The 16616-nt window shown below is 34.6% G+C and overlaps 1 protein-coding gene across 1 annotated transcript in view; it reads right to left on the bottom strand.

Moving 5' to 3' along the window:
* Positions 1–3487: 3487 nt before the first annotated feature.
* The window catches only part of LOC143256642 (RAB6A-GEF complex partner protein 2), a 47998-nt gene continuing 34869 nt past the window's right edge, over positions 3488–16616 (bottom strand). The window contains 1 exon segment of the mRNA XM_076514121.1: positions 3488–3987. Within this exon segment, the coding sequence (XP_076370236.1) occupies positions 3761–3987 (227 nt within the window). The 3' untranslated portion in view covers positions 3488–3760.

Below are 16616 nucleotides of genomic sequence, written 5' to 3'. Positions count from 1 at the left end.
GCTAATAAAACCAAGGCTAGCAAACTCTCTATTACTGTAGAAAACAAGGTTATTTTGAGTATCAAACATTTTATTTTTTATACTAAAATAAATATAACTGCAATTATGTCAGTGCAAAAACAAGTAATTATGAAAATGTTTAATATTTGCTTAAATGTTGTTGTTTCTTTACATTAAGCTACAGAAACAAGCACAACAAATACTGCAAAATAGTTTTACAAATAACATTATAACTAAGTGTAAGCTTGTTATATATATACCTATGAGTGTTATAAATAAACTGATTTGAACTCTGTTATAGACAAGTATAATGTATTAATATCACATTAAGTAAATAAGGCCTTTTGACTTTCAAGAAAGAAATTAATGCAACACCATAATTAGATAACTATCATAAGTGTATTTGTATGTATCATCTTGCATATTTAAATTTGTACTAATTTTGACTAAATATGTTTTACTTGGGGTTGTTTGCATCAATGGTCATCAGATTTATTGAGTAACAACAGGCAATCTCTGATATTTTGACAAAAACTGCTATAAACTTGCATTTGATGTCAGATGGTAGATCTATTATAGTTTTATATTTATCATATCACGATACATAAGCCACAGTAAGATAAATACATTGCAACACACAAAATCTGTACTACACCTCTAATTAAATGAGGTAAAACAAATATTTTTCAAACAACATACACAACCATTTTAACAAAAGAACATTTGTGATAAATAATAAGTCATTTACTTGAATTTAACACAGTTCAACCACTCCATCCAAAAAAAAAAAAAAGACTTTGAAATTGTTAAATTTACAACACTAAAGATGAAACTAACAATTCCTTTACAGGTTTTCTCTACACTTTCTGCAAGTTGACCTTCTCATAATGTCAGCATATGTGCAAAGACACATTGATTCCACTCCACTCCTATGTCACTGACATGTATTTTCATCAGCTAAAACAAATTTTATTTTTGTGAAGGTTTGCTCAACTATTTTCTACACAGCCAAAAAAACCCAAAATATTTCCACAATACTAAACTAAAGAGCATCAAATGCCTTCAAATTTGAGGTACTGGAATTTCATTTTAACGTAAGCATTTTCCAATTTGCTTACACAAACTGAAATTATATTGGTGACAAATATGTGACACATAATTTTCTCATTCAAAGGAATATTTTGACTGTAAGTGTTCTGATAAGGAATGCTTAAGCAGCTTAAACTATCCTTGTTCTTTGTTTACATTCAGAAGGGGACATAAATCAGGTATGTCTTTATACAAATGTTTTCACTTCTCACTAGCTTCAAGACTTTCACCTAAGCACATATTTATACATGACATTGCTGCATACTAATAAGTACATGAAAATCCTCCACTATATAAAGTGTGACTCATTAATAGCACAGCTCACTCCCTCTGTCTTCAACCATCATTATAAGAGCAAGAAATGATGCACTAAAGGAAGTGTGAATCCAATGTTGAAACAGTGAAGGGATTACAAAAGCAAAATTTACTTATATAAATAAATCTCCTTGAGGAAGCACTCAAAATGAACCAATAGTATGAGACATTGTATACAGACATACTTGTGGAAGACCACACCTTGTTGGTATCAAGATACACTCTCTGTTTATAAAGAGTTGCTAGAAAGAGTGGAAATAAGCACAGTCCAGAATCTGAACTGGCTCACAGAAGTGCTACATATATAGTGTGGCTAGGAATGTCACACTGTACATGGTTGATAAACTCCACTAAAAAACATAGCATTGGGAATGTGTTATACAGGCCACAGTAAAAGGGTCCTCATGGTCTTTACTTGAAAATCAATGAGGCAGAATGAAAATCCATCAAAGTGCAAATTAATGTTACACTTTACACTAGATATACCCATTGCCTATTGGGATATACCCTGTGCAATCTACGTGCAACTATTGTTGGGATTTAAGGAAAATCTAAGATGACAATTAGGTTTAAATATGCACTAGTTGTATCTAAAGGAATTTTGCAACTTTTATTCAGAGAATTTTCAATAAAATTTAGTGCAAAACTAATTTACCATGATTTTAAATGAGTTTTACAACTAAGCTATCAACCATATAAACTACTGTTATGATAAAAAGAAATATATGAAAACCACCACCATCCAAGTTACTTGTACTTATATTACGCAATCCAAATTAAAAGAAATATACTTTAATATATGAACGTCAAAAAGGGCAAAGTTGCCAAATGGTTCGATCTCAATCTGCTTTAAAGAGAGAGAGAGAAAAAAATGAATCAGTGAAGAAGGTTAAATTTATCAAAAATAAAACTGATCTTATATGTTATCTGGCATGTACAAGATTTTACATAAAGAACTTGACTAATAAAAATTGTGTAAAAGTAATTTTCCAAATTAAATCTAATTACTGTCATAAATGTTTCTTAAAGGAATAAATTCTGAATTTACAATTATTTCAAAAGTTTTGACGTTGCTGTTGTCGTAAAAATTCCTAATCCGTGAGAAAGAACATGCTAGCCTGAGATCATTTACTACTCGAGTTTGCTTTAGGCAAATGTGACATTGTCACACATTCCAATTTGTTTTAGGTGTTAGCTAGGGTTAATGATGAACAGACGTCAAAAAAAAAGAATTCACTAATTTATAAGCTGAGTGCACAAAATTAATATTTTCTATTCAACAAGTGCATTGTTGTACCAAAGTTAAAATAATTTCTGTATTATTACAACTGTTGAGCAGTTAATATTATGAACGCTTGTTTGATGTACTATCAGTAACTTTCTTTCACATTTCAGTTAGGCATAATTGTGATTTCAGGTACCAAAATAAATATTTGCACAGGGTTGTGCTACTGTCTACACATTTATATACATATAAATATATAGACACATGCATTGAAATCAAATCCCTTTGAAAAATAAAAGGTTCAGTTAGAAAGCTTTGCACAAAACAAGAATATACTTTTTACTTGTTTAATAGTGATACAGTTTTTCTGTGACTATAGTATATCAAAGCAATAAACGTGTTGGAGTCCTATTACCTGAAGTTGCCAGACAATAAGATGAACACTCAAAAACTCAGGTACTATTAAGGTTTCTTAGTTATCAAACTCATTTTTAGTACCTGGGTTTCAATAATTAATTTGATAGTTTAAAGAAAATATAACAGCATGGGTATATCCTGTTCACAAAATTTATTTTGGTTGTGCATAGTGCACTACGTTCTAGTAGTACGTGCTCGATTTGTATTGGATTTAATGGATGTGTATTGTACATGCAAAAAATTATCTTGTTAATTGTTCGTCACAAACAATGCAAAAAGAAAAAAGGGTACATTGTCTAAATTTTCAACTAAAGTTATCATAGAATTCATCATGGATTCTTGCATTACTACTCTACAGACTGATTATGGAAATCTTGACTTAGTGTCATTTCAAAGGTTTATACAAATCATTATTCAATTTATATTTTCATTAAAGATAGCTTTTGTCAAGAGGCTGAAGTAAAACATTTATTCCAAAACATGAAAGGCATAGCAAATAGTTTTTTTTTCATAGTCAATTCCATTTTTATAAATAATTTCAATTTCACATTTTTTGTGTATTAATATACATGATATACAGGCTGAAAAAAGTACATAGAATGTTTGTCATAAGTTAAATAGTTCTGAAAGTTCTATAAGCCTTTTATAATTATCATGGATATCAACTAGTGTGAGAAACTTAAAACATCTTTAATTAATGCTGCAGTAGTGACATCATGTGATGGAGATACTGGAATGAGATGTAGACTGGATCCCATGAGCTACTTGTACAGGGTGTGTTGGGAAAATTTTAATTGGCAGGTCCCACACCATTGTCTGAACATCCAAAGATTCAGGTCCTTGTAAAGTCATACTGTTGAAAGGATCTGATGGAACTAACATCTCTGGGAATGATGTGTTTGTTGTAACAAATTCAAAATGTAACTTCCATTTCAAGGAAACTGGAGAAATAAAATTCCAAATTTAATAATGGTTACATCCTAAATCAACAGTTATTTTAAACTTAAACAATTAATGTTAAAAATAAGTTAGAACTATGAAACTTGTAACACACACAATATGAAAAACCCTTTCAGTATGACTTAATACTTATTGACATCACGTTAGTTTTTTTGTTTTTTTTTACTGCAATCAATCTTTGAATTTTTGTAAATTTTATCATTAAAGCAAACTCTTGCTAAACTATTTCCTTTCACTAAAAACTGTTAACCCAACTCTTAGAAGAATGCTACAATGTAGTTTTTCTTTATCATAATAAAGTAAAAGTTCTTGCATGTAACTTATCTTCCAATAGATTTGAACTAAAAGAACAGCCAATACCTTTAAGCAGTGTAAGTATCTGAGGCTTTGGTATTGTTCCTTCAACTTCCTTTTATAATTTGTATTTTTTTTCCCATCATTATATTTTGAGCATTACAATACCTTAAAATTGCTAAATGCTGCTTCATTTAACCCTGTACCAATGGTTGGAGTTAAAGTCTAGACCAGTTACACAGTTACGTTCAGAAGTTCATTTAACAACTTTCAATATATGTTGGTCAGCTTGGAATGAAAATAAATGGTATAAAAACTTTAATTATAAACTATAAGTTTTCATTTCAAAAGGAAATATTTAGTTAAATCTCAGTATGTACTCTCGCATAATGTGACATGTCTGCACTACAAATTGCCCAATTTAGATATTCTTTCTGCCATTGGATGGTTTTCTGTGTCCAACTAATTACAAACAAATGCTGCAGATATTGATAACACCCCAAATTTGTCTCTTTCAAAAAATGCCAACAGTTTTCTCTCTCTCTGTGACATTGTTATTTAATTATTTATGAAAAAACAAAAGTGCAGTATTTTCTTTACAAGAATTCTTTTATGGTTTATTTTATTTGGGCACTCATAACATATATTAAGTTCCATTAATTGCAACTGCAACATTCTGTTAAGAATAGCTGATGAAAAATTTAACATTTATTGTTTTCAGCAAATTAGAGAGCCAGTTAATTTACAGCAGTTTTAGAACATTCTACTCTAGTGTTTAATATATTTGTGTGTTCTAAATTGCACAGGATATTAATTTTGTAGACAACTAATAACGAAAAATTGTGAGGTTTGAGTGCTTCATTGTTGACAGAGAAAGACGTCTAAATATCTTATTTTAATATATACTTTTAATCTATTACATATTCTTAAACAAAAGTTATTAAAAACATGTAACATTAAATAAATTTAAAAACAAATTAATTTCTTGCAATACTCAATATAAAATTTTGAGACAACCATCCACACAATATGGCCTAATTACAAATTTACTGTTAGCTTATATTAAGTTATCCTTTTGTGTTGAATGTTTTTTATGTACTAACTACCTATTTAATGAAACTAAATGGAAGCATATGTGTTAGATATCAGAATAAATATTTGTAATTATCTATCAAAATTATTTGTTATACACAAAACAAAGCCTAATTAGTGCCTTATCATCAGAATAGGGGCTGAAATGCCAACTTCAGGAGGTAAGTTTAACTTACTTGTCCCTATTATTATTATACATGTAAAAACGGCTGGTATGGGCAGAGAAAGCACTATGTAGAGTGCTTTTTCTACCCATACCAGCCATTTTTACACATAATTTTCTGTACAAGTGGGTTTTCTCATCATCACAGATCTTTATTATTATTATTTTTATTCTTCTCTATTTTGGAGATAAGTCATCTTCCAAAACTGCTTGCAGGCAGTGAAGGGTGATATAGATGTGGGATATTGTGGGATTGAGCACCCACATCTCGTTCTCCTAATTTTGTTTCTATTCTTTTGATTATTTTATTTCTTAATTATTCTTCACGTGAAACTGGCAGATGTAGGTTAAGATTGGTAGGCAGTATACCTGCCACTACAGTGTGGGTCCTACTTTTTCAGTCATCTCCAGAATCAAAGGTACATTTTATATCCCATATCATAACCTGTATCCAAGGGATCCGTTGATTGGTGCAGCATTTTTGTTTATAACAAATTGTCATCAGTCAGAGGTTTGGATTTGCTGTTTTTAATGCAATCATTCCTCTTGATTTTATTTTACTTGCCTGTTTGGTATTAATATTATATATACATTTTTTTAATTTTCTGTTATTAACCTATACTATTGATTTCAGTACAGTTAGCATTAGGGAAGAGAAAATAACATAAAATATAAAATATTTTTACCAAAATAAAAAAAGATATTCATTTAGAAAGTTATAGAAGTTATACAAATTAAATACAAAAACTCTAAAATAAAGTATTTCTACTTGCAGCATACAAATATTACACTGAAGATGACTTGGTAAAAACTTTGGAAATTTACTGATAAATTTGTTAAAAATTCAATATTTTTGTATAGACTTCTACCAAAGGTTGGCCACATTTTGTGACCATACATTTTGTAAATTTAGAATTATAGTAATCACTACTATGTTTAGCTTCACAAAAACAAGGTCAGTTCAAGATATTGATGCCATTAACAAAGGGTTAAAGTTGTCACAGAATCATATTAAAAAAAATAATACTGCTGCTTAGAATAATAACCATTTAAGTTTGCATGTAGCAGATTAACATAATTGGTTATGTTATAAGTCTAACCAAGTTCTCATTAACACTTTCAAAACAAGTTCATGTATTTTGTACAACCTTGAAACCAACCATATAACCATGAAGGTATTTGTATTACAAGTTTTCTAGAATATTTCATATACACACACATTATCTGCTATTTTCTCTACCATAACTCTTTATTGGGTCAATTGATTTGGCTGACCTCAAACAGCATTTAAAATTGGAAAATAAATCTAAATTACCTTTTTTCTTTTCTTTTTAGAATGACAGCAAATTTTAACAGAAAACAAGTGTTTATCCAATATAGCTTTGAGCTCATAACAGTATACATCTATTTATACTTTATGTTACTGTTTTATTCATCAATTATATCTAATTAATAACACTGCCACACAAATTGTAAACCACTCAGTTAATATATAGCTTCTAACATATTAAGCAATGCATTAAATGCTCACAAGCATACTCTATGAATAAATTACTTTTCATTATTACCTAATCTAACCTAATAATACTCCAGGTTTTTTTTTACATTTTAGCTACTTTTATGATAATAAATACAGACTACGTATGAAAAACAAGTAATATAGTACTTATGTTTTTGTTGTTTTTTTTTCTTTCTGTTGTCACTGAAACTTAAGCCTATTTTTATACTAATGGAATTACTACACCAAGTAATTTTTATTTAGTTAAATACTGCACCTTAGAACACAGAATAACATAAAAGTCCTTCAACTATATTTTTCTGGCATTCTAACTGATATAAGATACTTTAAAAGATTCAGCTAATCTCATAAATGTAATTACTGTGAAAACAAATTTGAAATTGAATGATGAAATAGACAATACCTTAAATAAAAAAACCAAGGTAATGTATCTTTTCATGGATTAAAGCTTTGGCTTTCTATTGGCTATATATATAGTATAAAATGTCAGATAAAACTAACATAAATTAGTGAAAGAGAGAATGTGACAGGTTAGCAAGTGGGGCCAATTGCAAGGTTTCCAAGAACAAAAGTAGTGACCAGACAGAAAAATTGGTGATTTAAATCTATATTTACATATTTTTACAGACTTTCCACTTTTTTTTTTTTGTTTGTTAAAAGCAAACCTGTTGTAATTACAAATAACTACTACAAAATATATAACTCAAACTTTACAAATATTATGGTAGATGGCCAAGTAAAAATTATTATCTCAAACAGCATGTTAAGTTATTGACTATTTGTTTTATTGCCAGAAAACCTGAAACCAGTTGCTGAAATTAGCAATTTCAGTCCCAAAAACATATGTAATTATCAGATTAATAAAAATGGAGCTTGGAATTTGGATGAATGTGTTTAACTCACAGCAGTTAGCTAAACTGCAATGCTGTTGAAAATAAATTTAGAGAAAAACCCTAGGGCTATAGAAGAATAAATTGAGTTTTTAATTGGTTCAGTTCAATTTACAAAATGTTTTTTTTAAATTTTAAACTTAGTTGCATATGAATACAGTAAATGGAAGCTTTTTTACTGCATGTGTTTTTACCTTATATCCATAGAATATCAAATTATTTTTATTTTGTTCATGCTATGAGATACAATTTAAATTCAAATTACAAAAAAATACTGTAAGGACACATTAGGTAGGTCAAAGTTTGCATGTCATAATCTTTCACAGAATTACATTCAAGATTTAATTGAATTACTTTATTTTTATGGTATATAAATAAGCTTGGCATAAAAACATAGCAAATAATCCATATTTTATTACAAGTTCTAAATTAACTTTATAAAGCAATATTAAAAATTAGAAATGTTTTAGGCTAAGTTAAATAAAATAACTAATCATAATACTTTTTCACGAGTTATGCTTGCCAGTAGCCTGTGCATTATGTAATTTAATAGGGTGATGTCAGCTTCACATTTATGGTGGGAATATTAGACAAACACAGTTCAAAGAGCAAAAAAAAATTAAAGTATAAACAAATGTATACTATCACGAATTTAAAACTATTTAGTTTCGTTATAACACAGTCATTCTAGAAAGAAAACAAGGATAATTTATATTTATTTCAATTTTTTTTTCATGGTTACAAGTTGTTGTTTGTTATTTAGCATAAAGCCACATAACTGGCTATCTGTGCTCTGTCAACCGCAGGTATCAAAACAATTTCAAGCAGTACAAGTCAGCACACATGCCACTGTTCCATTGGTTACAAAGTCAGCCAAATTCACCAATTTATTATAGAGTTAAGGTAAAAAAAATAACAGATGGAATATAAAGTTTTACTGGAAGAAAACAACATTGGAAATTTTTTATGAGGTTTCAGAGATTACACAAATGAAATTTGATATTTATTAGATGAATAAAAGTATTTTTAATCTTAACAAGAAAAATCATTTCATACATTTAACACTTGGACTCCATATATTCATGGAGAAATGTTTAGTGAAAATATTTCATTAAAAATTCTTATCTTTTTGTCTACAAATGACTCTTAATGATACTGAAAACTTGTGAAGTTGCAAGAAGATGCACAAAACATTGGAAGTTATAGTATGGAAACCCTAAAATAAATATTTAGGTCAAATCTACTGATCCTATATCGAGACAGTTAAACTACTTTATTATCTCTGAATACAAATAAACTTTGTATCTAAATACAGCTAATATGTTAGGGTTTGCAATAGTAATGGCAGTATCAGGTTGCCAGTACTGGCACTTGTGCATCTCAGTCTTGTGATTTGAGCAGTTAAATATTCAATTACTCTTCCCAGTGTGTTCCTGTGAGAATTTTTTTTTTTCACATCAATCCAAACTGTCAACTATCTATAAGCCCATATAGTATATCTATGGCAATGAATCAGTTGAAATCTAGGCTTGGTTATAACTTTAATGGGAGTTGTCCTCAAAAAAATCTATTAGCAAATGTAAATTAAATCATGTCAGAGGTAGGCATAAAAAGTGGTTTTTAAATTTTCACTGATTTCTTTTTTATATTGAAGAATACAAAAATACAGCCTCAGAATATTCATGATATATCATAGGGAATATTTGGTTACATTTCATAGTTTTCTATGGGATGGACAAAAATATCCAGAAGATGAGATGGCTCAAGAACAAATATCCAAATTCTCACACTACAAAAAATTGAAGTTGTTTTTTAAGTATTTCCTTATACAATTAAGAACCTAAAGCTTTTATAATATTTAAATTTATTATCTATAGTTTATGTCAGGTATATTCATATACCATGATAATTAACTAGTTTAATTAAAGTTTGAATGCAACTTACTAAAACGTGACGTGCACAGTTTGACCTGCATGTATGCTAATGTAGTCAGTCATGTAGGCACGTTCACATTCTTTTGCAGAGCATGGATTGATTGATTGATTGATTTAGTGTTTTATGGCACAAAGCAGCAAGGCTATCTGCGCCAGACATTCGGTAAAAATGTAAAAAATAAATAAAAAAATAAATAAATGTAGTAATAAACATAAATGGAAATGAAGGTAAAACAAAAAAGTATAAAACCAATGTTGACACCTAGTCTACAATGTTAAGATAGAAGGCAGAGTATAAGAAGTTGTAAGGTATTTACTCTAACAAAAAGGTAATGATCATAACCCGCCAGGAAGACTAACAGGTAAGTTCAAGAACCACCGTAAGTCACCTGAAGTTGGTCTTTCCAGTCCTGGTTCCGGGTTGTGTCATAGCAACCAGTATCAAAATGTAAAAGAATAGAAGATTTAAAAGATACATAGCAAAATTGTAACAATGAGTAGCCAAATGTCCAGTAAAAAAGATAAAGTCAAGTAAATGGAGTAGAATTTGTAAAAGTAAATGAAGGTAAAAACAAAACAGCAATTAAAACAGAAAATGGTGTAAAAACCAATGGTGACATCCAGTCTTCAAAGTTGTAAAATATTTACTCTAGCAAAATGGTAATGATCATAGCCTGCCAGGAAGACTAACAGGTAAGTTCAAGAACCACCGTCAATCACCTGAAGTTGGCCTTTCCAGTCCTGGTTCAGGGTTATGTGTCATAGCAGCTATTATCAAAATGTAAAAGAATAAAAGTTTTAAAAGATACTCCGCAAAATCGTAACAATGAGTAGCCAAATGTCCAGTAAAAAGATAAAAGTCAAGTAAATGGAGTAAAATTTGTAAAAGTAATTGAAGATAAAAGCAAAACGGCAATTAAAACAGAAAATGGCGTAAAAACCAATGTTGACATCCAGTCAACAAAGTTGTAAAAAACTACCTGTAGCAGAATGGTAATGATCATAACCCGCCAGGAAGACTAACAGGTAAGTATAAAAACCACTGTCAGTCACCTGAAGTTGGTCTTTCCAGTCCTGGTTCCAGGTTATGAGTCAATATGGCCAGTACTAAAAAGTTAAGTAGTAAAAGTGTGAAATGATATGCAGCAAAAGTATAATAACAACTTGCCAGGACGACTAACGAGTAGTTCAAATGGATAGTTCAAACAGTAGCGTTAGTCACCTGAAGTTGGCCTTTCCAGTCCTGGTGTCGAGTTACTTAATGTTCTGGCCATTGTCCAATGTCAAATTGAAGAAGAGAGATTAAAACTGTAAAAAAGGAACCACAATTAAAAAGGTGTAATGAATAAATATGCAACACTTAAATGAGATTAATGGCCATTAAAAAATTAAAAACATTATCAAGGTGGACAGAGTCACCATCAGCAATAACTCTGTCCAATGTTACAGACTGACCCTGGGAAAAAATATGTTTAAAATATTGCCGTCATTGAGAATTGTAACGATGGCAAGAAAGTAAAACGTGGCTGATAGTGATTTGAGTGTTACACAAACTACACATTGGTGCATCAGTTCCAGATAAAAGAAAATGATGAGTTAAAAAACTGTGACCAATGTGTAGCCTAGTGAGAACAACTTCCTCCTTCCGAACTTTACGGAAGCTAGATGGCCAAAGTCCAATTTTCGGTTTGATTTGAAAACGTCTGTTGTCACGTTGCTCACTCCAAGTGGACTGCCAGCTGGCACGGAGCCGAGCCTTGAAGACAACACCATAGTCCATGTACGGAATAGGCATAGGAGTAATGGTGATGAAGCAGACATATTTAGCTGCCATGTCTGCAAGCTCATTCCTGCGAATACCAACATGGGCTGGTATCCAGAAAAACTGGATTGAAGTAGCTGCTAATGAGAAATGGGCCAGTTGGTTTCGAATATCAGCGAGAATAGGATGTGAGCTAACGTGTAGTGATTCTAAGGCAAGTATAGAACTAAGCGAATCAGTATAAATAGTGCAGTTGGAGTACTGCTCAGCTGCAATATGATCCAGGGCAAGAGATATGGCATACAGTTCAGCAGTGAACACAGAAGCTGTACTAGGGATTCTGCGTGCAACTACTGACCCATAGCAAACCATAGCAGAGCCCACTGAATTACCTGATTTGAAACCATCTGTATAAATGGGAACTGAATGATTGTTTGAAAGATATTCATTGAATAAAAGACGGTACTTCCAATCTGGAGTATCTGCCTTTTTTAGGTGACTGAAAGAAAGGTCATATTTGGGGGCTGTAATAAGCCATGGTGGGATAGGCAATGTTATCCAAGGACAGACCCAATTTATCCAATTGCACCCGGATGCGAAGGCCAAACGGAGCAATGACAGATCGTCTGTTCTGAAAAAGTACTGCCCACCGAGGACGGAAAACAATATTTCCAGGTGGAATGCTTTGGTAAGGAATGAAGTTTCGAAGTATATTGTAAAGATAGTTGCAAATGGCGAAGGTGTAGAGAAGGTTCATGAGATTCAATGTATATACTTTGAACTGGAGAGGTACGGAAAGCCCCAGTGCAGAGTCGAAGTCCTTGGTGATGAACGGGGTCCAGCAACTTTAAGGCTGAGGGTCTGGCAGAGCCATAGACCATTGATCCATAATTGAGTTTCGATCTAATAAGAGCGCTATATACCTTTAACATTGAACAGTGATCTGCCCCCCAACTGGTAGAAGAGAGAACACTGCGGATGTTCAGTGCTCTTGTGCATTTGACCCGAAGCTGCTTTAAGTGTGGTATAAAGGTCAGTTTATGATCAAAGATAAGCCCCAAGAACTTGGTCTCCGGGACCACTGGCAGCAAAAATTCACTAATATGAAGTTCAGGATCAGGGTGAATACCTGTTGATGGCAAAAGTGCATGCATACAGTTTTGGAGAGAGAGAAATTAAAGCCGTTCGCCAGAGTCCACTTCCATACACAATTGAGGGCGGTTTGTAGTTGCCGCTCAATATATCTCATGTTTGATGACTGACATGAGATGTGAAAGTCGTCGACATACAGCCCATTCGCAACAGTGAGAGGGAGTTGTTCAGTGATGGCATTTATCATTATACTGAAGAGTGTAACACTCAATACACAGCCTTGAGGGACTCCAAGTTCCTGTACAAAAGAACGGGAAAGTGTCGAACCCACACGAACTCGGAATCTCCTGTCCATTAAAAATTTTTTAATAAACATGGGTAGATGGCCATGTAACCCATATGTATGGAGGTCTCGCAAAATGCCATACCTCCATGTTGTGTCGTAAGCCTTCTCTATGTCAAAGAATATTGATACAAGATGTTGGCGGTTGAGAAAGGCTTCTCTGATAGATGTTTCAAGACGAATTAGGTGGTTGGTGGTGGAGTGCTGTCGGCAGAACCCACACTGGGTGGGTGAGAGGAGGTTGTTTGATTCAAGGAACCAAACAAGACGAGCATTAACCATCCTTTCTAATGTCTTACAGAGACAGCTCGTCAAAGTAATTGGACGGTAGTTTGAAGGAATCTTGGGATCTTTCCCTGGCTTAGAGAAAGGTAAAATAATAGCCTGGCGCCAGGCATCAGGAAAAACATTCTCCTGCCAGATCCGGTTGAAAACAATCAGAAGGAAATCAAGAGAAGCAGGAGATAGATGATGCAGCATGTCATAATGAATATCATCAGGTCCAACAGACGTACTGGCAGACCGATGAAGGGCCATTTTTAGTTCCATCAGGGTAAAGGGACAATTATAGTCAAAGAAACAGTCAGTTCGAAAGGAAAGAGGTGATCGCTCTGCCCGAGTCATGATGGCCAGGAAGGTAGAGGAACAAGCAGAAGAGCTAGATACCCGGCAAAAGCTTTCACCTAGAGTGTTAGCGATGTTCCGAACATCAGTCACCTCCTGACCATCAGAGAGTAAGATCGAGAGGGGGACAGAATTGTAGTGCCCATTAACCTTTCAAATCCTGTCCCATATGATCTTGGAACTGGTGGTAGAAGATATGCTGGTTGTGAACGTAATCCAAGATTCCTTCTGGCTTTGACGTCTTACCCACCTAGCATGTGCACGGGCCCGTTGGAAAGCAACCGGTTTGAAAGTGTGGGATATCTCACGAAAAGTATCCCAGGCCCGCTTTGAGCCTTCCGTGCTAAGTGGCAAGCAGGATTCCACCACGGACGAGGATATCGTGGAAAACGTGTCGAGGTTTTAGGAATACACTGAGCAGCTGCATGTGTAATACAGTCAGTTACCGCTGCTACACAGTCGTCTATTGATGGCAGGATCAAGTTCTGCGAGAGCAGTGAAAGTGGACCAGTCTGCCTGATCCAGCTTCCACCGGGGCACGCGGGTAGGGAGGCATTGACCATGGCCAGTCTCTCTCAAAAGGATCGGAAAATGATCACTGCCTAGTGTATTACTGTCAACCCTCCATGAAAAATGGGAAAATAATGAAGGGGAGCAAACTGAGAGATCAATAGCGGTAAAGGACTAACTAGGTGCATGAAAATAAGTGGAAGAATCAGTATTGAAAAGAGAAAGATTGTGAACAGAGAGCATCCGCTCTACAGATCGGCCCCTCCCATCAATAATAGCACTTCCCCAGAGGGGATGATGTCCATTAAAATCCACTAGGATTAGAAATGGAGATGGCAACTGTTCAACAAGAGCATCAAGATCTGATTGATCATATGTCTCTCCAGGGGACAGGTACAGAGAATAAACAGTGATAGTATGACCCAAGGAAACACGGATGGCTACAGCCTCCAAGGGTGTGTTGAGTGACAAAGACAGGGTGAGCACGTGTTGATCAACCAACAGTGCCACCCCTCCATGTACTTGACCATCACACAACCTGTCATTTCTGTACAGAGAAAACTGCCGAATGGAGACAGTATCAGCAGTTGTGAGAAATGTTTCTTGTAAAGAAAGACAAACAGGATGGTAGGAAGCAATCAGCGTATTGATATCATCCAGATTAGAACGTAAACCTTGACAGTTCCATTGTATCAAGGTGGCCATTTTTAAGAACGGGTAGGTAAAGTGGCTGGAGAACCCTTCGGTTTACGACCACGTCTTTTTTCTTTACTGTCTTTAGTCGGAGGAGGTCTATTAACCTCCATGGATCCTGCTCTGGGTCGGGTGGGCAGGTTTTTGTTATTGGAAGGGGAATCCAGTGACTGAGGATGCGAACGAATAATTGTTTTGTCTCTTGTGATGGGAGAAAAAGATGTATCAGAAGAAATGCCTGTATTTGAAACTGAAGGATGTGGATCTTGAGGTTTGTTGGAAGGTATGGGAGGAACAGAGATGGGTGTGGAAGTCAATTCATCAACCTTTTTAACCACGGAGGTCAAAAGGCTTTTCATTTGTTTTGAAAACGATTCTCTTGGAGGCACAGAGTGATCTGTCTGCACTCCCACTGTAGTTGTGGAATGAAGTGCAGCAGCATATGTCCGAGATGGAGTTGTGGACAGCAATTTCCGAGCCTCAGGATAACTAATGTTATGTGTCGTTTTCAAACGCTGCACCTCTTTTTTCTCCAACCATTTTGGGCAAGAATGAAAGTAAGAGGGGTGAGAACCATTGCAGTTTACGCAATGTGGGTTCATGTCACAATCATAGGCATCGTGGTCCTTGCCTCCACAACGAGCACATGTCAGGGAACCACGACAAGATGTCTTTGAGTGGCCGAATCTCTGACATTGGAAACATTGAAGAGGGTTTGGTATGTATGGCCAAACCCTGCAAATGAGATAACCTGCCTTGATGGTGGCAGGTGCACGTGGTGAAGTAAATGTTAAAACGAGGGTATTTGTTGGCAGTGTAACTCCATCTTTGCGAGTGGAGATGCACCTCATTGCAGAAACTCCTTGAGTGGAGAGACCAGCGAGAATCTCTGACTTGGGGACGTTCTTCAAATCCCTCTCAACAATAACTCCTCGTGATGAATTCAAAGTAGCATGAGGTGTAACCTCAATAAGTATATCCCCAATTGCCTTTGAATTCAAGAGGAGTTCACTATGTTGGGATGTGGATGTTTCAACGAATATGTCACCAGATCGAAGTTTCTTTACTGACTTTGGAGAGCCAGCAAGTCCCTCTAGTCCCTTTTGAATAAAAAAAATGGGACATTTGCCCTAAAGGTTTTTCCGAAAGAGAATGTAATATAAGAAAATGAGGTAATGGTGTTACTGATGTTGAAGATTGCTGTTCTGAGTATTCAAGACGTGGTCGCTTACCCACTGACTTTTTTTGTTTTTTTTTTGTAGAGGATCCATAGGAAAAGGAAAAAATTTCGGTACCCACTGACCCCACCCACCATGGAGCCCTACAAGGGGACGCACTACAAAGTCACGCAAGGACAATGCAGCAACGCCAGGGTTTCGTGAGCACTATACCCAAACACCAGCATCAGGCACAATGTCCACAACACCCGTTGAGAACATCCAACACTGGTACTTGGTTGACTCTTGCCCAAGTGGACCAGCCGATTGACTCAAGGGGGGCCACCCAAAGGCCGCCCGTCTACAGGAATTCGAGGCCAAAGTGGTGTGTTAGGGTTGGACCCCTCAACCACCAGGATCCTCTCCTCCCCTTCACGGGTCGCCACGCACGGCAAACACGTGGGTGGATGTTTAGATCCCAGAGAAGGTAACCAGATAGAACAGAACCTTCACTGGGAGGTCCCCTCACCACGTACA

The sequence above is a fragment of the Tachypleus tridentatus genome, chromosome 1, assembly GCF_004210375.1.
Source record: "Tachypleus tridentatus isolate NWPU-2018 chromosome 1, ASM421037v1, whole genome shotgun sequence".
Taxonomy (NCBI): Eukaryota; Metazoa; Arthropoda; class Merostomata; order Xiphosura; family Limulidae; genus Tachypleus; species Tachypleus tridentatus.
The sequence above is the reverse complement of the archived record's forward strand: the minus strand, read 5'-3'. Positions and strand labels throughout refer to the sequence as shown.